This window comes from Lichenostomus cassidix, chromosome 1Aa (genome assembly GCF_008360975.1).
Source record: "Lichenostomus cassidix isolate B80296 chromosome 1Aa, HeHo_3.0, whole genome shotgun sequence".
Lineage (NCBI taxonomy): Eukaryota > Metazoa > Chordata > Aves > Passeriformes > Meliphagidae > Lichenostomus > Lichenostomus cassidix.
In genome coordinates, this window is record NC_139480.1 from 26,108,842 (window position 1) to 26,124,256 (window position 15,415).

General features: G+C 37.0%; 1 protein-coding gene across 4 annotated transcripts in view; it reads left to right on the top strand.

Annotated features, from left to right (window-relative positions):
* The window catches only part of DOCK4 (dedicator of cytokinesis 4), a 246,548-nt gene that overhangs the window by 222,784 nt on the left and 8,349 nt on the right, over window positions 1–15,415 (top strand). For 2 of the 4 annotated variants that reach the window (XM_085043039.1, XM_085043049.1), the window contains 10 exons: window positions 557–643; window positions 2,293–2,469; window positions 5,544–5,627; window positions 7,404–7,523; window positions 7,899–8,020; window positions 8,414–8,534; window positions 9,046–9,127; window positions 9,343–9,452; window positions 10,607–10,774; window positions 12,918–12,990. In XM_085043039.1, coding sequence (XP_084899165.1) covers window positions 557–643; window positions 2,293–2,469; window positions 5,544–5,627; window positions 7,404–7,523; window positions 7,899–8,020; window positions 8,414–8,534; window positions 9,046–9,127; window positions 9,343–9,452; window positions 10,607–10,774; window positions 12,918–12,990 — 1,144 coding nt within the window. The remainder of the gene's footprint in view (window positions 1–556; window positions 644–2,292; window positions 2,470–5,543; window positions 5,628–7,403; window positions 7,524–7,898; window positions 8,021–8,413; window positions 8,535–9,045; window positions 9,128–9,342; window positions 9,453–10,606; window positions 10,775–12,917; window positions 12,991–15,415) is intronic. The other 2 variants (XM_085043060.1, XM_085043068.1) reach the window with 1 other exon arrangement.

Sequence of the window (15,415 nt, forward strand, 5' to 3'; positions counted from 1 at the left end):
TTGTCTTCTAATTTAAATTTAGGCTTTGTTTTAACTGTACAGCTTATAAATATATTTTGTGTAAGCACTATCCTATGTGTTGATTTGTCATTTTGCAAGCCTCTTGCACAAAGTTTTACCAGTAGTACATTTACGTATCCCATCAGCCATGCATTCTGGAATCTCAAACAGGGCATCTCAGAGGAGTGCTGATCATGCTCTGTGATCTGTAAGTTGTTCTGCTTCTGAACTCTTGTTCTTCCCAGATGTTAGCATAGAAAATAAATATTAAAATACCAGTTCAGTTGTGAGTGACATTTGGAGATTTGGGGACAACAAATAATAAAGTTCAAGAGTAAAGAATGAGCAGAAATCACTGCTTAGTAGTAGGACCTAGAAAGTAAGGAGAAAAGTGAGTGTCATAGGCTTATGGGACAGACATTTCAGTAGGAATTCGGATGTTATTAGTTTTTTTTTTCATGTATTCTGTTACTTAAGATATTCATAAAGAAAACTGGTAATAATTAAAGAAGACATTGAGTCAAATAGGGAAATAAATTGCTTTTGTATATTTTAGAGTCTGTGGGTAGAGAGAACCACACTGATCTTGGTGCAGAGTTTACCTGGAATATCTCGTTGGTTTGAAGTAGAAAAACGTGAAGTGGTGAGTAAGAGACTCGTCAATACATATTGTGGGTTGGTTTACTTCCTTAATCATGTGTTATTCAATGAACTGCTTTAAGGTTTGTTATCCATATGTAATTTCTTTGACCAAGGTCTCCAGGTGGCTACAACAAAATTATTTACACAGTATGTCAAGTTGTCTAATTTCTCTTGTCTTGAGACGTATTATTAAAAACCAGCCTTAGTATTCATTTAAACAGTTGAGGAAAAACAAGTTGAGAACAATAATTGGCACCCAAAGGCAACATTTAATGTCAGCAAATTACTTCCTTAAAACTCAGCACCATGTAACATTTATTACTTAGAATATCTATAGCTTAATGTATCCTTCAGTGTCCTTGAAAAGTAAATATTCTCCAAGTTCCTCTACTGTAATACATGCCATGAGCTGCTGAACAGAACCTGTAGGAATAGGGTCTAATGTAGCAGTCTGTTACTGACACATTGTAATTTCTTCTCCTGGCTTGTTCTATTTCTTAGGAAATCCTTAAATAGATTCCAGATATATTCGGAGGAGTGCTCCTCCTACAAAGATCTCTGAATAATTGGTCAGTTGCTGAGCCCTGGAGTATAACATCTATAACTATTTTCCTTCTTGTCAAAGCCAGTCTTAGAATAATCCCATTAAATATGAGGGTACCATAATACAATTTTTTTGCTCTAAAACTCTGTTGTGTTTTTCTTTTATAATAGCAGGAAATGTCATTTGTTCTCCATCTTAATATTGTCCTGTAGAAAACCAAAAGTGGAGTTTAATAAAAACCAAAAAATTGTGCGTGACATGAGAAATTATGTTAGTTGACTCCTGCTGAGTCCTTGCTAGGTTAATATGACCACTAATATGAAGACCTTCAGTTAACTATCACGTTACCATTATAGTCACCATTTCCAAAAGTAAACTGTAATAATTTTTCCTGGGCATCTATGAGGTCATGACTCAGATTTGTCCTTGTATGTTTTGGTAAATTATAGCAGCTGCAGGCCTGTACTCTTCCCATCACGCAGCTTTTGGTTTTTCTGGCAGTTCACACTACCTGTGAAAGAACTTCCTCACCCTTGAGAGATGAGAAGCACATGGTGCTCAAGGACTGCCTTCAACTATAACTTGATCATCATTTTAGCTCAAAGCTTTCATTCAGATTCCTGATCCATAATGTCTTGTTGGTGTCTTCATTGTGGGTGGGGAAACTTAACTCACCAATACTTAAGCTCTGCTCTGTACCCTCAAACTGGTGAAGCTCCCCAACCCCAAGCCCATTTTAGGTAGAGTTTAATCCTGAATTCCAAGGGTTCTACCACCGGTTGGAAGTATGTAAATGTTTTGCAGCAAGGGCTGGGTCATCTCTCAAGGTCAGATAATGATTCTACAAAAGAGTGACCGTTGTTTATTTTGATCATCGATTACATGATGAAATCATGGTCACTGATTCCAACAAAACATCAAATATCTCTGTGCTCAGAGAGTATACTCAGGGACTGTAGCCCAGATGACAGGTATTTTCTCTGCCCCAGTACTCTAGGACAGAGAATAATATTGTTTTATTTTAAGAAATCAAAAATTACCTTCAATATATTTCATCTCTCAACTGAAGATTAAGTTGTTTGCAATGTTTCTCACTCCTCTTTCAGGTGGAGATGAGTCCCCTTGAGAATGCTATTGAAGTCTTAGAAAATAAGAACCAGCAGTTACGAACACTGATTAGTCAGTGTCAAACTCGACAGATGCAGAACATTAACCCTCTCACAATGTGTCTAAATGGTGTCATTGATGCAGCAGTTAATGGTGGAGTTGCTAGATACCAAGAGGTAAGCAATTTACTTTCTGTTTATTAAAAATCCAATTTCTTTCTCTGTACAGATGCAGCTCCTCTGTATGAATTAAGGACAGAAAGTACTATATTCTATAATTATAATTGTGCCTATATTGCAGCTTCGGGTTAGGTAATGTTAAAGGTGTATAGTTTATTGAAATAACCATTTTGCTGGAGATAGTACCATAAACTTACTCCAGTGATGACTCAATTCACAATTGCCCTGCATTCTTCATTGATTTATTTGGAAATTTTCAATTAAATATTTGATTGTAAGTATATTATTGTAATACATTGCCTAGTATAGGACAGGAGCTACTTGTGGCTGACTAGCAAATTTACTTTTTTGTGCTGACGTTCTAGGTTTTATATATATGTGTATGTGTGTGTGTATATGTATATGTATATGTATATATCTAAAATTCTCAACAATATTTATTATCATGAAGAATCAGAACTTTCTAGAATCTTCTTGTGTCTCTTTTCCAAGTTTTTAAGGAAAGCTATTGGGGGGGGGAGGGGGGGCGGTATTTAAAACAAAAAATTAGAAATGTCTAATGCTGGATTTTTTTCCAGCAGTTGCTCCTCATTATTATAATTTCTGAATCACCTTAGGAGAACGTTAAATGTTTGGGATGCTGTATGTACACAAAGTTCTATGGAATTTTGAAACTGCAGTAAAAGGAAAGGATTTTTTTTTGCAGCCCAGCTTGATCTTCCTCTTTCTCTTAGCAGTCTTGTGAAATATTTGAGTCTGCTGGTTTTTGTTTTGAAAATATTGAGTTGAAGAACATTCTATCCACTTGTCTTAAAGGCTGAGATTCAGTGTTCACTCAACAGTGTTAAATTTGATAAAACTACATCCTAAATAAACTACAAGAAATTGAGCCCGGTATAGTATTAGAATCTGTCGTCAAAACTGCAGTGTTATGGAATTTGTGAGACTAAAGCAAAGCAGTAACATTTTTTGATGTTTCCTAACTGCCTTTAAACAACAACAAAACTGTTTAGCATAGTAAAGCATCATGAGGAGAGTCCCTGGAGAAATACAGTCATGTCAGAACTATGTCTGGTTTGAATTAGTAGTGTCATAGTTAGCTCAGTGTCTCTGCACAGCTTCCATTCTTCACAAGCATATTAAAGGTTCTAGCTTGCTCCTTTCTTATTGTTGTTGTTGGCTGTAATTCTTGATCTCCTTGACAGTGTTCATGTTTCGATTCCCTTCTGCCCTCTGCCTCTCACTATATTAAAATAGGACTTTGCAGTAATTTGTTTTGTAAACATCAAAACTGTTAGCAGTAATTCTGAGGCTTTTATTCTTCCATTTCACCCTAATTCTTCTCTTTGCATGTCCCTTTGTTCAGTCTTTGTATATCTTCCTGTTGATTCGCCAGTTCTTCTCGTCTACCTTTCTTGTTACCCTGTTCTCTGTAAATGCTTTTCCCTGCCTGTGTGTTTCACTTGCTTTTCCCTTCTGTCCTGTATGAAGCTTAAGATTCAGTCAGTGACCATGTGTTTACTAATATCTTCATTCCCTTCAGACAACTTCCAAGTTTTAAGAAGTGTCCTTTGCCCAGCTGTTGCCTTCTTGATTCTGTCATCCTTTTCCCCTATTTTTTAAAGTATTTGCCTGTATTTTTTTTTCTCTTCTGATGGGGAAAAAGCAGCTATCTCTAATTATTCTGCACCTTGGTATTGCACATGTTAAAGCTATTCATTCACTAGTTTCAATACAGGAACAGATTCCAGGAAAATTTAAACAAGTCATAGTTATTATGCAGCACCTCTGTGTATGTTAAAAAATGACTGTAGACTGAACCACTGATTTTTAAAAAAAGCTTTCTAAACACTTTTGGAAAACATGAAGAGTTGTTTTTGTGCTCATTACCACCTCTTAACTGCAATTTGTACTATAACTTACATTTCCTCTCACTCCTTTACATGTGGTAGAACAGTAGAGGCCATTTAATGATTAACTTTTAGAAGCCATTTGTTCCAAAAATGTAACTGGATTTAGTCAAATTCTGATAAGTATTTAAGATTTTGTTTGAAGTTTGATTATTACATCTCTAACTCACAGATTTAATTATAGATCTGCATAAAACCAAAACCACTAGGACATCACCTGCTTGATATTGGAAGAACATTTAGCTTGTAGCTGAGGGGAACAAAAACCAAAACATCAGCTGGCAGAAATTTGGGGGTTGGGATTTTAGCAAGTATCAGAGGGCTCCTTTTAACAATTTAAACAAGACTTTCTAAAATTTACTTATCTGCAGGGAAAGGACCATGTGAAATAGATGTAGTGTCAAGAATTGTTGTAAACTTAATATAATCCCCTTGCAGGGGAGAATAGTTGCTATATTAATAAAGATGCAATCTTGAACAAACTGAGGGAGTGCTATGTCCAGACCATTGCTGGTGGGTAAAATGACTTTGGGGTATTATAGCTGGTGCAATTTGAGCATCAGAGATGCACTGCAAAGTCATGTAAGCTCATGAACACAGCTGGATGTTGGTCATGTGCTCCTGAAGTGCAAACTGTTATCTTGTTGACATCATTGTCACTCAGTTCTTCAAAACATTGTTTATATTAAGAGAGAATAAGAAGATAATGTCACAGCTGCAATGCATGTAATAGCATACAATGCCACACTGTTGTGGAATTTAACGAGTAATGAAGCTCCTAGTATGAAAAAGGAGGAAAATCAAACTCTTTGCAGTTACTTGAAACTTCTCTGTCACAATACTGGGGAAGAGATACTTAGTTCAGGTGACCTGTGCTTGGTTGCAACTCTGATTTGCAGGTTTCAGTATTTGCTTCAGGATCTGTCCTAGATATTGAACAACTCAAAAATTCCATTCAAGAGTGGCTACATTTTTTTGCCTAGTCTCCACCAATGACTATATGATTAATTACTTACTTAACATGTACTATCCCTTATTGCAGTTGAAAGGAATGTTGAAAATATTTGAAAATATTTTCTAGAAACTTGTTCCTTTTAAAAAGAAAGAAAAGTGGTGTGTTTTTACTCACTTTGTTTTACTTTGTAATTTTATTCTGTTTAGGCATTCTTTGTCAAAGAATATGTCTTGAACCATCCAGAGGATGGAGAGAAGATCACACGCTTGAGAGAACTGATGCTTGAGCAGGTAAATTGGGGGAGAGACTGACAAGGTGGGCTTCTCAGCTGTTTTAGCTAAAAATGTCCCCAAATAAAATAAAAAACATCAGCGATTAATAATTGTCCTGTGGTCTTCAGTGTTTTCTGAGTTAGATTCCAAGTAGAGAGTAACTTTCTATACAAGCAGGTTTCTGGGCCATGTTAATATTTTTTCCCTAGTCTTTTCCATCATCACCTTAATCACTTCAAACTATTTTGTGTAAAATAAAGGCTGAGTGAGAGGCCTGTCTTATAATGCTCATACAGAAATATTATATCACTGCTACAGAATAAATATTATTTAATTGAAACATTTAATGGCTTCAGCGTATATTTATATTTTACCAATTTTACAGAAAAATATTTTCACTACAAGGTTTGCTATAAGAGCAAAAAAGCATTCAAAATCTTATTGCAGTGAAAGATATCTAGTAGTAATTGGCAAAGCAGGTCGGCAGTAAGATAAATACAAAGTGATTAATTTAGGCAGATGAGTGTTCTATGCATTATATGTTTTTTGCATTATTTCTCCATTCATTTATAAGACAATGACCTACCAGCCGCAAATATAAAGTGTTTCCATTTGAAAATGCTGAGATTTTTTAGAAACAAATCCTTTACTAATATTTCAGCTTTTTTAACTGGCATTTATCTATTTTTGTTCTATGCAGCATGCTGAAATTTCAAATTTTATTGCCAGCTTGGAATAGAAAGGGTCACAGTGTTCGAATTTGGCAAGATGGAAATTCCATTTTTCATCAGCATTGTGGTATCTTTTGCTCAGATCAGCCAAGGTCCTCAGTATAAATCAGAATAGATTCACTAAGCTCACTGTAATTTCACTGACACAATGTATAGTTATTTACATTATTACTTTTTTTTCCCAAGCTATAGTTAATCTCACTAATCTTTACAATGTAAAACTATAGTTAAAAACTTCCTGTACCGAAAATGTGAGTTCCAAGCGATAGCAGCTGAACCCTGTCTGGCACCCACAGATGATTTAACGGGAGCATTCAGAAGGGCTGGGAAGGCTGTGTGAGTGAATGGATGTGCTGCAGTCCTGACCCGAGGTCAGGGATGCTGTGCAGCTGCATGCCCGCTCGCAGGCTGCCTGAGAACATCAGCCAGGAGCTCTCTTCCAAAGATATTACAGCACACTGAAGCTATTTTGTTTTTAAATTTATCTGATTCCTCATGTAACCAATCTTTTGAATGCATGTGACCAACTTTGAGCAAGATTAAAGTTTTAGCAATGTAATTCTGAAGCCTGTCTTGCCTTGTGTCAAGAATATACAACAAGCCACCACTTACAGAGGTCTCTGGGGAGTTGAAATAGGATAAGGGACCATGGACTTCATTGCAAATATATTACAGAGTCTCTGGTGGATGTGACCATTGCTGTTGTTTCATGCTTTTTACAACTGTTCTTGTAGAAAATGGCTTTTATTTGGGGATTAGAACTGTTCCTTCATAAAGCTGTCATTTAGTCAGATTTTTCACCATTATCCATACAGTTTTTTTATATTACGGTTGAATTTGCATAGGTAAAACCTTTGGCAAAGTTGAATGGGAAGAGGCTTTAAATCCTCCTGTGTGTTACTGCTTTTGGTCTTAGGCCTTGTTTGGCTATAGGTCTTTCAGAGATTTAGACAGATGTTTTTAGGCAATGTGCATTTTATTTGATTTTTTTTAGATTAATATCCTAATTGGTGACTAGAGCTTAAAGAATATGGATTAAAATTTTTTTTTTTCCTTTCTGCAGGCCCAGATTCTAGAATTTGGCTTGGCAGTGCACGAGAAGGTGGTGCCACAGGACATGAGGCCGTTGCACAAAAAGCTGGTGGATCAGTTCTTTGTGATGAAGTCAAGCTTGGGAATACAGGTATGTGAGCAGGTGCATGGACAGACCAGGAGACTGTTCAGCTGCATCAAAGGTTGGTTCATTTTCCCAAGCAACAAACAGTGACATCTTTTGGTTGTTTGTCCCCATTACAGCTTGTAGCCTTCTTGTGGTGCCACAAAGCAATAAGAAACATAAACTTCCCACACCATGCAGAGAAAAGTAGTCACATTTTACTAATAGTCACATTTTACTATCATTACTGAAAAGTTAAAATATTTTTCATACTAATGATGAAGCTGATCCAAAATGCAGATATAACTGCTTTTATATATAGTTATATACATATCTGTATCTTACAAAATGCTTAATGATATTATGTTCATTTTAATTAATCTTCTTTTAATTACTCACCAGGAGTTTTCTGCCTGTGTACAAGCTAGCCCTGTTCATTTCTCAAATGGAAGTCCTCGTGTATGCCGGAATTCCATACCTGTTTCCATGAGCCCTGATGCTGCCAGGGTAATACCACGACGCAGGCAAGTTAAATACTAGTAATGGATGTATTTTTGAAGTATACTCTTGAAGGATGACCCATAAATACTTCTATTACATGCATGCTTTCTTTTATGGTCTGCCTGAAGTGTGTTCAGCCTTGAATAGGGGGTATATATATTCTAACTCCTTTCTCCCCCTCCCCTCCCCTCCCTCCTCCCTCCTCCCTCCCCTCCCTCCCTCCCTCCCTCCCTCCTTCCTCTCCCCTCCCCTCCCCTCCCTTCCTCTCCCCTCCCTCCCTTCCCTCCCCTCCCCTCCCTCCCCTCCCCTCCCCTCCCCCAATTAAACTTTAAAGATTAATAAACGTGCTGTTTTCATGTGAGAAATTATGACTGACAATTAGTTAACCATTTTGTACTTCATTATTCTTATATTAGCCCCTTGAGTTACCCAGCTGTCAATCGGTATTCATCCTCATCACTGTCATCCCAAGCTTCTGCTGAAGTCAGCAACATCACTGGGCAGTCAGAAAGTTCCGATGAAGTTTTTAACATGCAGGTATAATTTACTGTCATTCTTCAAACTGTACAGAATCTTTCTTACAAGGCTATTTACTAAATTAATGCTTCTATTATTTCATTCAGAAATCTCAAATCTATTGCTGATGCTTCTTTTAAAAACCAAATCTTTAAATGAGATGTTAAGTTCATTCACTTAGAAATAACTTTTTTTTGTGTAACTGCTTTCTCGTGTTTCAACTAGAGCATTAATTTTTTACAAATGTAACAAGTAGCAATGGAGTACTGACCTTGCATAGATTTTCTGTGAAGTTGTCACACTATGATGTAATTATTTTACTGTATTAATTGCATTTCTATTTATATAGTATTTTACCACATCTTTCTGTAGTTAGATTAATGCTCTTTATACAGGTTTGCTATTTTGAACTACTGATAAATTACTCTAAGGAGTTAGAAATTCTTTGTTCTAGTGAAAAGGATGCTATAAGTTTTTGTTTTTCAAACTAGTAAGTGTGATGTGGTAACAACAGCATCTCTTCTATACACAGCCTAGTCCATCTACCTCAAGCCTGAGTTCTACTCACTCTGCTTCACCTAATGTGACCAGTTCTGCTCCATCCAGTGCCAGAGGTCAGTGCTCATCGGCCATGGTAAACCATATTAAACTCTTGATACATTACACAGCCAAATTTCTGCATGATGTCACTGCTCAGACATCAAATATAGCCAATTATGTGAAGAATCTGAATTATTTGAGACAGAGGATTTTTTTTGTCATAAGCATAGAATTGAAATGTCTGCGTTTCAATGCCTGAATTTAATCATTTGGCACATTTCTATTCTAGCTTCTCCTCTGTTGTCTGATAAACATAAGCATTCCCGAGAAAACTCTTGCCTGTCTCCCAGAGAGAGACCCTGCAGTGCCATCTACCCGACTCCTTCGGAAACTTCACAGGTAAGAAGTTTGTTGGGAGTCATCATAGCACAAATAGCTCAGAAGAAGATAAAGGCTTATATTGAACTTTGAGCAGATTCAGTGTCGATTCACTGTTGTAAATTTTCAAGGGATTTTTATGTTTTTATAAGCAAATACTCTAAAATATTTTAGATGTAAGAGATGTGAATGGAATACATAGTGCTTGATCACATTTCTGCTTGATTTCTTTAGTGGTAGGTCTGTTTCTTTAGATTTACTCACTGAAGTGAGAGATACAGAGACTTAACCATATGACACAGCCTGTTTGTGTGGAACAACAGCATTTGTTCAATCTAGGGAAGAAGAAAAAGAATGAAAAACTGTTACTGTGGCAGTTGTCCTTGTTGAGCTCCCCTTTATTTCTTCTGAGAAAGCTAATCCTAGCCACTGTGAGATAATAACACGTTCCATGTGGCAATTCCCATTTTTCAGTGTGGTTTCAGAAAAGAATGACAGACATTTTGGTACTCCAGAGAAAACAATTAATTGTGTTCTTGCCTTCAAATACTGTCACATCGGTCTGTATGAAATGCGTATTTTTTGAGTATATTGAAATGCAAAATGAGGTTGGTAAGCTGGCCAATATTGAACCCTTATTTCGTCTTTTCTTCTTAATGGACCTATTTTCCAAAAGTGCTTTTCTTTAACACAGCTGCTGTTTTAATCCCTGCCATCACACAATGCATCTCTTGCTGAAGCTGAGAAAGATGAGAACATATGAACTGTGTTAAAGGCTCTCCTTTCAACACTTTCATGTCTACCAGAAGTTTTGCCTCTGATAAAAACCAACTCCAGGGTCCTTTATTTTAGAAATTCTTTATTGGTTTCTCATTAGTTGTTTTCTCGTCTCTTGTTTCTTCAGTTATTCAATTGGCTCTTGATTTAATTTTTAATCTCTTTTCTGTTTAAGTCCTCATGCTATTACCTGAGGGCTTAAGGAGTAATACTGAAGCTTAGCCAGACTTAAGATCAGTTCTTGGAAACTACCTAGAGCAGATAGATCTACTGAGCACTTTGTCAGTGGTAGTGGAGTCAAAACAACATAGAGGAAAGATCAGGAGATGCTCTTTAAATAAAGCGGTTTGCCACTTAAAGTTTGCCGCAAAGAAAAATTATCCCATTTTTGCTCCCAGACTACAAACTCTTGCTTTGCCAAGTGGAATGCGACTTCTATCCCCCACTCTATCCGAGATTGCATAAGGGAGGCTGAGGAGCTCGTAGGCCCAGTCTCCGCTCTCTCTGAGACTCGCCCAGCAGGAAAATCTCCCAATCTGTCTCTACCCTCAGTGTCCCATGAGAGGGTAAGTAGAAAATTAACTTGCTCATACAGTGAAGTATGTTTCAAAGATGAGAAGGTCTGACCGTTTCTTTCTGCCCTTATAATCATACATGAGGATATCTCTTTCTGGGGAAACATGGAATTTCTTTCTCTGGTGTGCTGTTCCCTCAGCAGTAAAAATGGACTGTGATCAGAAACAAAATCCTGAATCTCTGCCTTCTGATAAAGGGGAAAATAAATCCTCAGGGCAATTGTAAGGAGATATCTTAGAGATACCTGCATCTCTCATTAAAATTTAGCTGCTCAAACTGTTTCTTGTCCTTTCTGCTTTTATTTTAACACCACTTAACTTCAACAGTCTTGGTTGGAGGTTCCCACTAAGAGGAAAGAACCACCCATTTATGAATTACTTTGCTTAATGAGAGAAATTTTCACATTAGTGTTTCAACTAGGAGAGTTGAGATACACAGGCAAATTCCTGCACTTCAAGTCTTTTGGGCCATAGCTACCTTATTTAAGGAAGTTTGATGGACTTCACAGAACAAGACCACAGCAGTATTGCATCCACTTCCTCATTGAAATTGCTGCTCAAGGTTATGTGCAGCTGGTTTTAGTCAACATCTGTTTGTGCTTGCTTTGTGATCTCTGGCTGAATGATTGTACAGTGTCTCTCTAGCTCTTCCCATACTCTGAAGAGGAATGCCTGCTGTCATTGACTGGTCAACAAGCCTCCTTAGTTTTTGCATTATTATTTTTCCTATTGAAGCTTTTTGAATTTTACGTTTTTTGGGGTTTTTATTTGCGTGTCATTAAACATCCTGTGATTGCTCGTGTTCTTCCATATGGTTTTATATCTCATTCTTTTTAGTGCATCCTTGTTTCTCTGTACTTCATTCAGCTTTTGTCTCTTTATCTCCTCCAATTTCAGTTGCTTTTTCAGCCGTTGCTCTTTACCTTTGCAACAGAAAATGTACTTCAACACTTGTCCACCACATCCTAGTGCACTTGCAGGCTCACTAGGCAGTGAACATTCAATCCAGACCAGGCAGGAACATACAATCACATTTTCTGTCACATTAGAGTACATATGTAGTAACACCACCTCAGTTTAATGGTAACTCCAGGAAAGCCAATATTACTTGACCCAGTATGACTCTAATATGACATACAGCCACTTACTGTAGCTCAAAATCTACCAAAGCATTCTGTCTCTGAGATGCTCAAAGTGAAGTTGAATTGGACTCAAATATTTGTTCATCACTTTGTAACATGAAGCTGCAACATAATAGGTGAGTGATGATCACATTGCAGCTGGGTTTGCCATCTTGTGGAACCACAGCATAGTGCCTCACCAACTTGACACTGTCCTCTGTGAACACTGGAAGGAGATACAATAATAGGATTTTATTTGGATTTCACTGATTGTCTGATTTTGCTTTTAAAGAAAAGAAAAAAGAAAAAAAGGTAAAAGTTTATGTGTTCCCATTTCCTCTGGAAAGTACATCAGAATGACTTGTAGGATCAACTGTATGCTGTTTGCATATGTTTTCAAGACAAACTAGTGACCCATGGATTATTTGAATGCTGCCAAAAGAAATAAATGGTAGAATTTTAATTTCTTTTCATACATGTACTGTGATTTGTAAGCAAAATTATTATTAAGAAAAGGAAAGACAAACATGCTTTATGGGTCAGCTCTTATCCACAAGAGAAGTAAGAAGACTACTACCAAAAAAGTCAGGGTTGGAAAACAACTCAGTGCTTTTAAGTAACAGCCATAACTTGAATATTATCTTGTTCAGATCCTGATTCTGTAATGAAATTATCGCAAATCTGTACTTCTATTTGTCCAGTAATCTATTAAGGTATCTCTTTAGGAATGAGTTTTTATTATGTTTTTTAAGGTGCTGGAAACTGTCAGAATTCAGTACATAATAATCCTCCCTCGAATTTCTGTGTGTACAGTTTTCAGAAAACTAGTTACTCCCTATCTGTATACACATACTTTTATTAAACTGTTTATGTTCTTGTGCGATGTTTATCACTCTACCTCCAAAATAGACCTGGGGGTGAGGGGGAGTAATAACAAAAACGTATTTGTTTTCTTAAAGGCTACTGAAATACAGCAGCAGCTATGTGTAAACCATGCTGTTCTCAATTTACAGAGAATGCTGTTTAATCATATTGGAGACGGTGCTTTGCCACGAAGTGATTCCAATCTGCCTGGCTCTGACAAAGGTGAGTGGAAATGCTGCAACATGCCAGTCTTGGAAGAATGAAAATTTAATTACTCCAGCATGTTCCTGTAGAATGCCAGTTCTTTTGAGTGCATACTGTCATCTCCAAGTGTCAAAACATTCTAACTGACTAAATAAATTATGCTAACAAGTCTAAGTTTCAAAACACTTTGCCAGAAAGGGGAGAACACAGTGTTTGAACTGAGTGTTGCACTCAAATAAGGCCCAGAAGTTTGCAGGAGGTGGGGATGGAGCAGGAGGTTGCAACAGGCTGCCTGTGAGAATTGTCCTTTCCATTTCTCAAGAGACACATATGGGGTGAAAAGCACAGAGAAGGTAAAGAGATGGACAGAGTGCTGAAGTTTCATACCTGCAAGTCCTCTTTACCAAATACAACTCAATGTGCTTCTGGTTACACTTTGATTGAGAACACCAGCTTCTGGTTTCTTGCTTTTTGGGGATTTCATTTTTAATTAGAATAAATGAAAAATATATGCATTTCCATAGAAAAAATAATGCCTTTTATAATTTTGCACCAGGAGAGCTTCAATATTGTTGGCACAGAAATTGTGCCATGACTTCATTATGTGCCTCACATCCATAATATGCTATATCATTTCATTATGGTACCTTTGTGGTATGCTGAATAAAGGATACAGTAAAATAAGTGTATAGAAACAACTATTTTAAGAATATATTTTAGTAAGAACCAACCAGGAATCAGGTTTTCTTAAAAAGAGCTGGTTTTCATAGGTATTTTTGTGTTCATATTTTTATGAAAAGAGGTGTAATTTTTTCACAGGGCTGAAAAACATATGAAATAATTTAACCTGTAAAAGGCAAAACTTTTCCACTGGCCTATGCAGCCACAGAATTATTAAAATGAAGTGTTCTCTCCTGAAGACTTTAGCAGTCCAAAGAACTGACTGCTTGTATGATTTAAAAGAAAAAAAAAAAGACTTTTCAAGAGATTCAGGCTTTTGAAGTACCTAGGTCTGGTGCCAAGTGATTTTTAGGATGAGAGCAAAGCCATACCATTAGGTGACAGCTTACAATAAAAAGCAAATACTATCTTGCATATTTTGGCAATAAGAAAGCAAAATGATCCTCTAGAAAATAGATTATTCTGTGCACTGATCCCAGGGTCATGTAAAGTGCAATTATTCTGTAACAATATTGTTTCAGCTATGAGACCAGTATTATTTTTACTGTACTTATTGTATTAAGTCTGGTGTGTAGTGGGGTTGCAGTCCTGAGAGCTCTCAGTGTTGCTACAATAGCCATAATTGATGCCATTAGTTAGCAACAATACTTTGCTTTTTCATTTTATCTCTGTAAATAAACAAAAGGTCCTTGCATGTGATTCTCTACTCACAATTGAAATAAGTAAAGAAGGAAACTGTCATGGCAGGGCAAGAGGTTTGAAGCTTTTAAAGTGGGGGATTTTTTTTTTTTGGTGGTGTATCTGGGAGATGAATGGCAAGGTTTGAAGCAGTTATTTTCAACTCCTTTTATTTTTTCCCAGGAAGTGTAATGGAAGTTGTGTTTTTCAAATTAGCTTTTGTCCTGTCCATGTTAAATGCCCTGTCTTTCTGTCTGTCTGACTTATTTCCAATATTGTTGACTTCCTGATGACGTGAGATAATCCAGTTCTATCAAGGAAGCTGTTCCAGACCATATGGGATCATTTAGTTAAAGTCATAGAATTTGGTCGAGGTAACACAGACAAAGAAAACAGCCAATTTTATGCATGTCAAGTTGATAGTCAATTTACATGATCAAGCAGAGATCCTTGACCATGGATACAAGCAGTGTATAGAAGTTTTCTCAGACCACAATAGTTTCTTAATTTGATATTTTTTTCTGTCAGACACTTTTAATTTTTTCCAATTTTTACTCCCTACATTTTGTGCCCTTCTTTCCACCTTCTTTCAATTCTGAATTTGTAGTCCATGCAGGCAACACAAGACTGTTAGCACAGAAAGCTTTATGAAGGAGGTAGATAGGAATTTGGTGAGTTCCTTTCTCTAGTCCCTTCTGTGTATAAAATGAGTTAATGGAAACAGTTTATGAGTAGTCTATTTCCCTCTGCCTGGAAGCCTCTAAATAGGAGTCTGGTGCAAAGATAAACCGATTATATTAACAGGCTTCAAGCTTATCTTCCTCTGTGATTGGATCTACAGTGCACCAGAGTGGAATCTCAGCTGCTGCTGCTGTTGATGGCCCCCACTCCTGTACAGTCACAAACTGTCCTGAGGGCCAGGTGCATCCATCAGGCATCCATGAGATTGACAGCTGCTCTTTCAGAGCTTTGCAACTGCAGATGTAATCATGAGAGCTTTTCAGGCATGCTTATTGACTTGTTAGGTGTTTTCACTTTGTGTATTTTTACCCTCATGGATAAAGGCTAGTCAGAGAACTGGAAG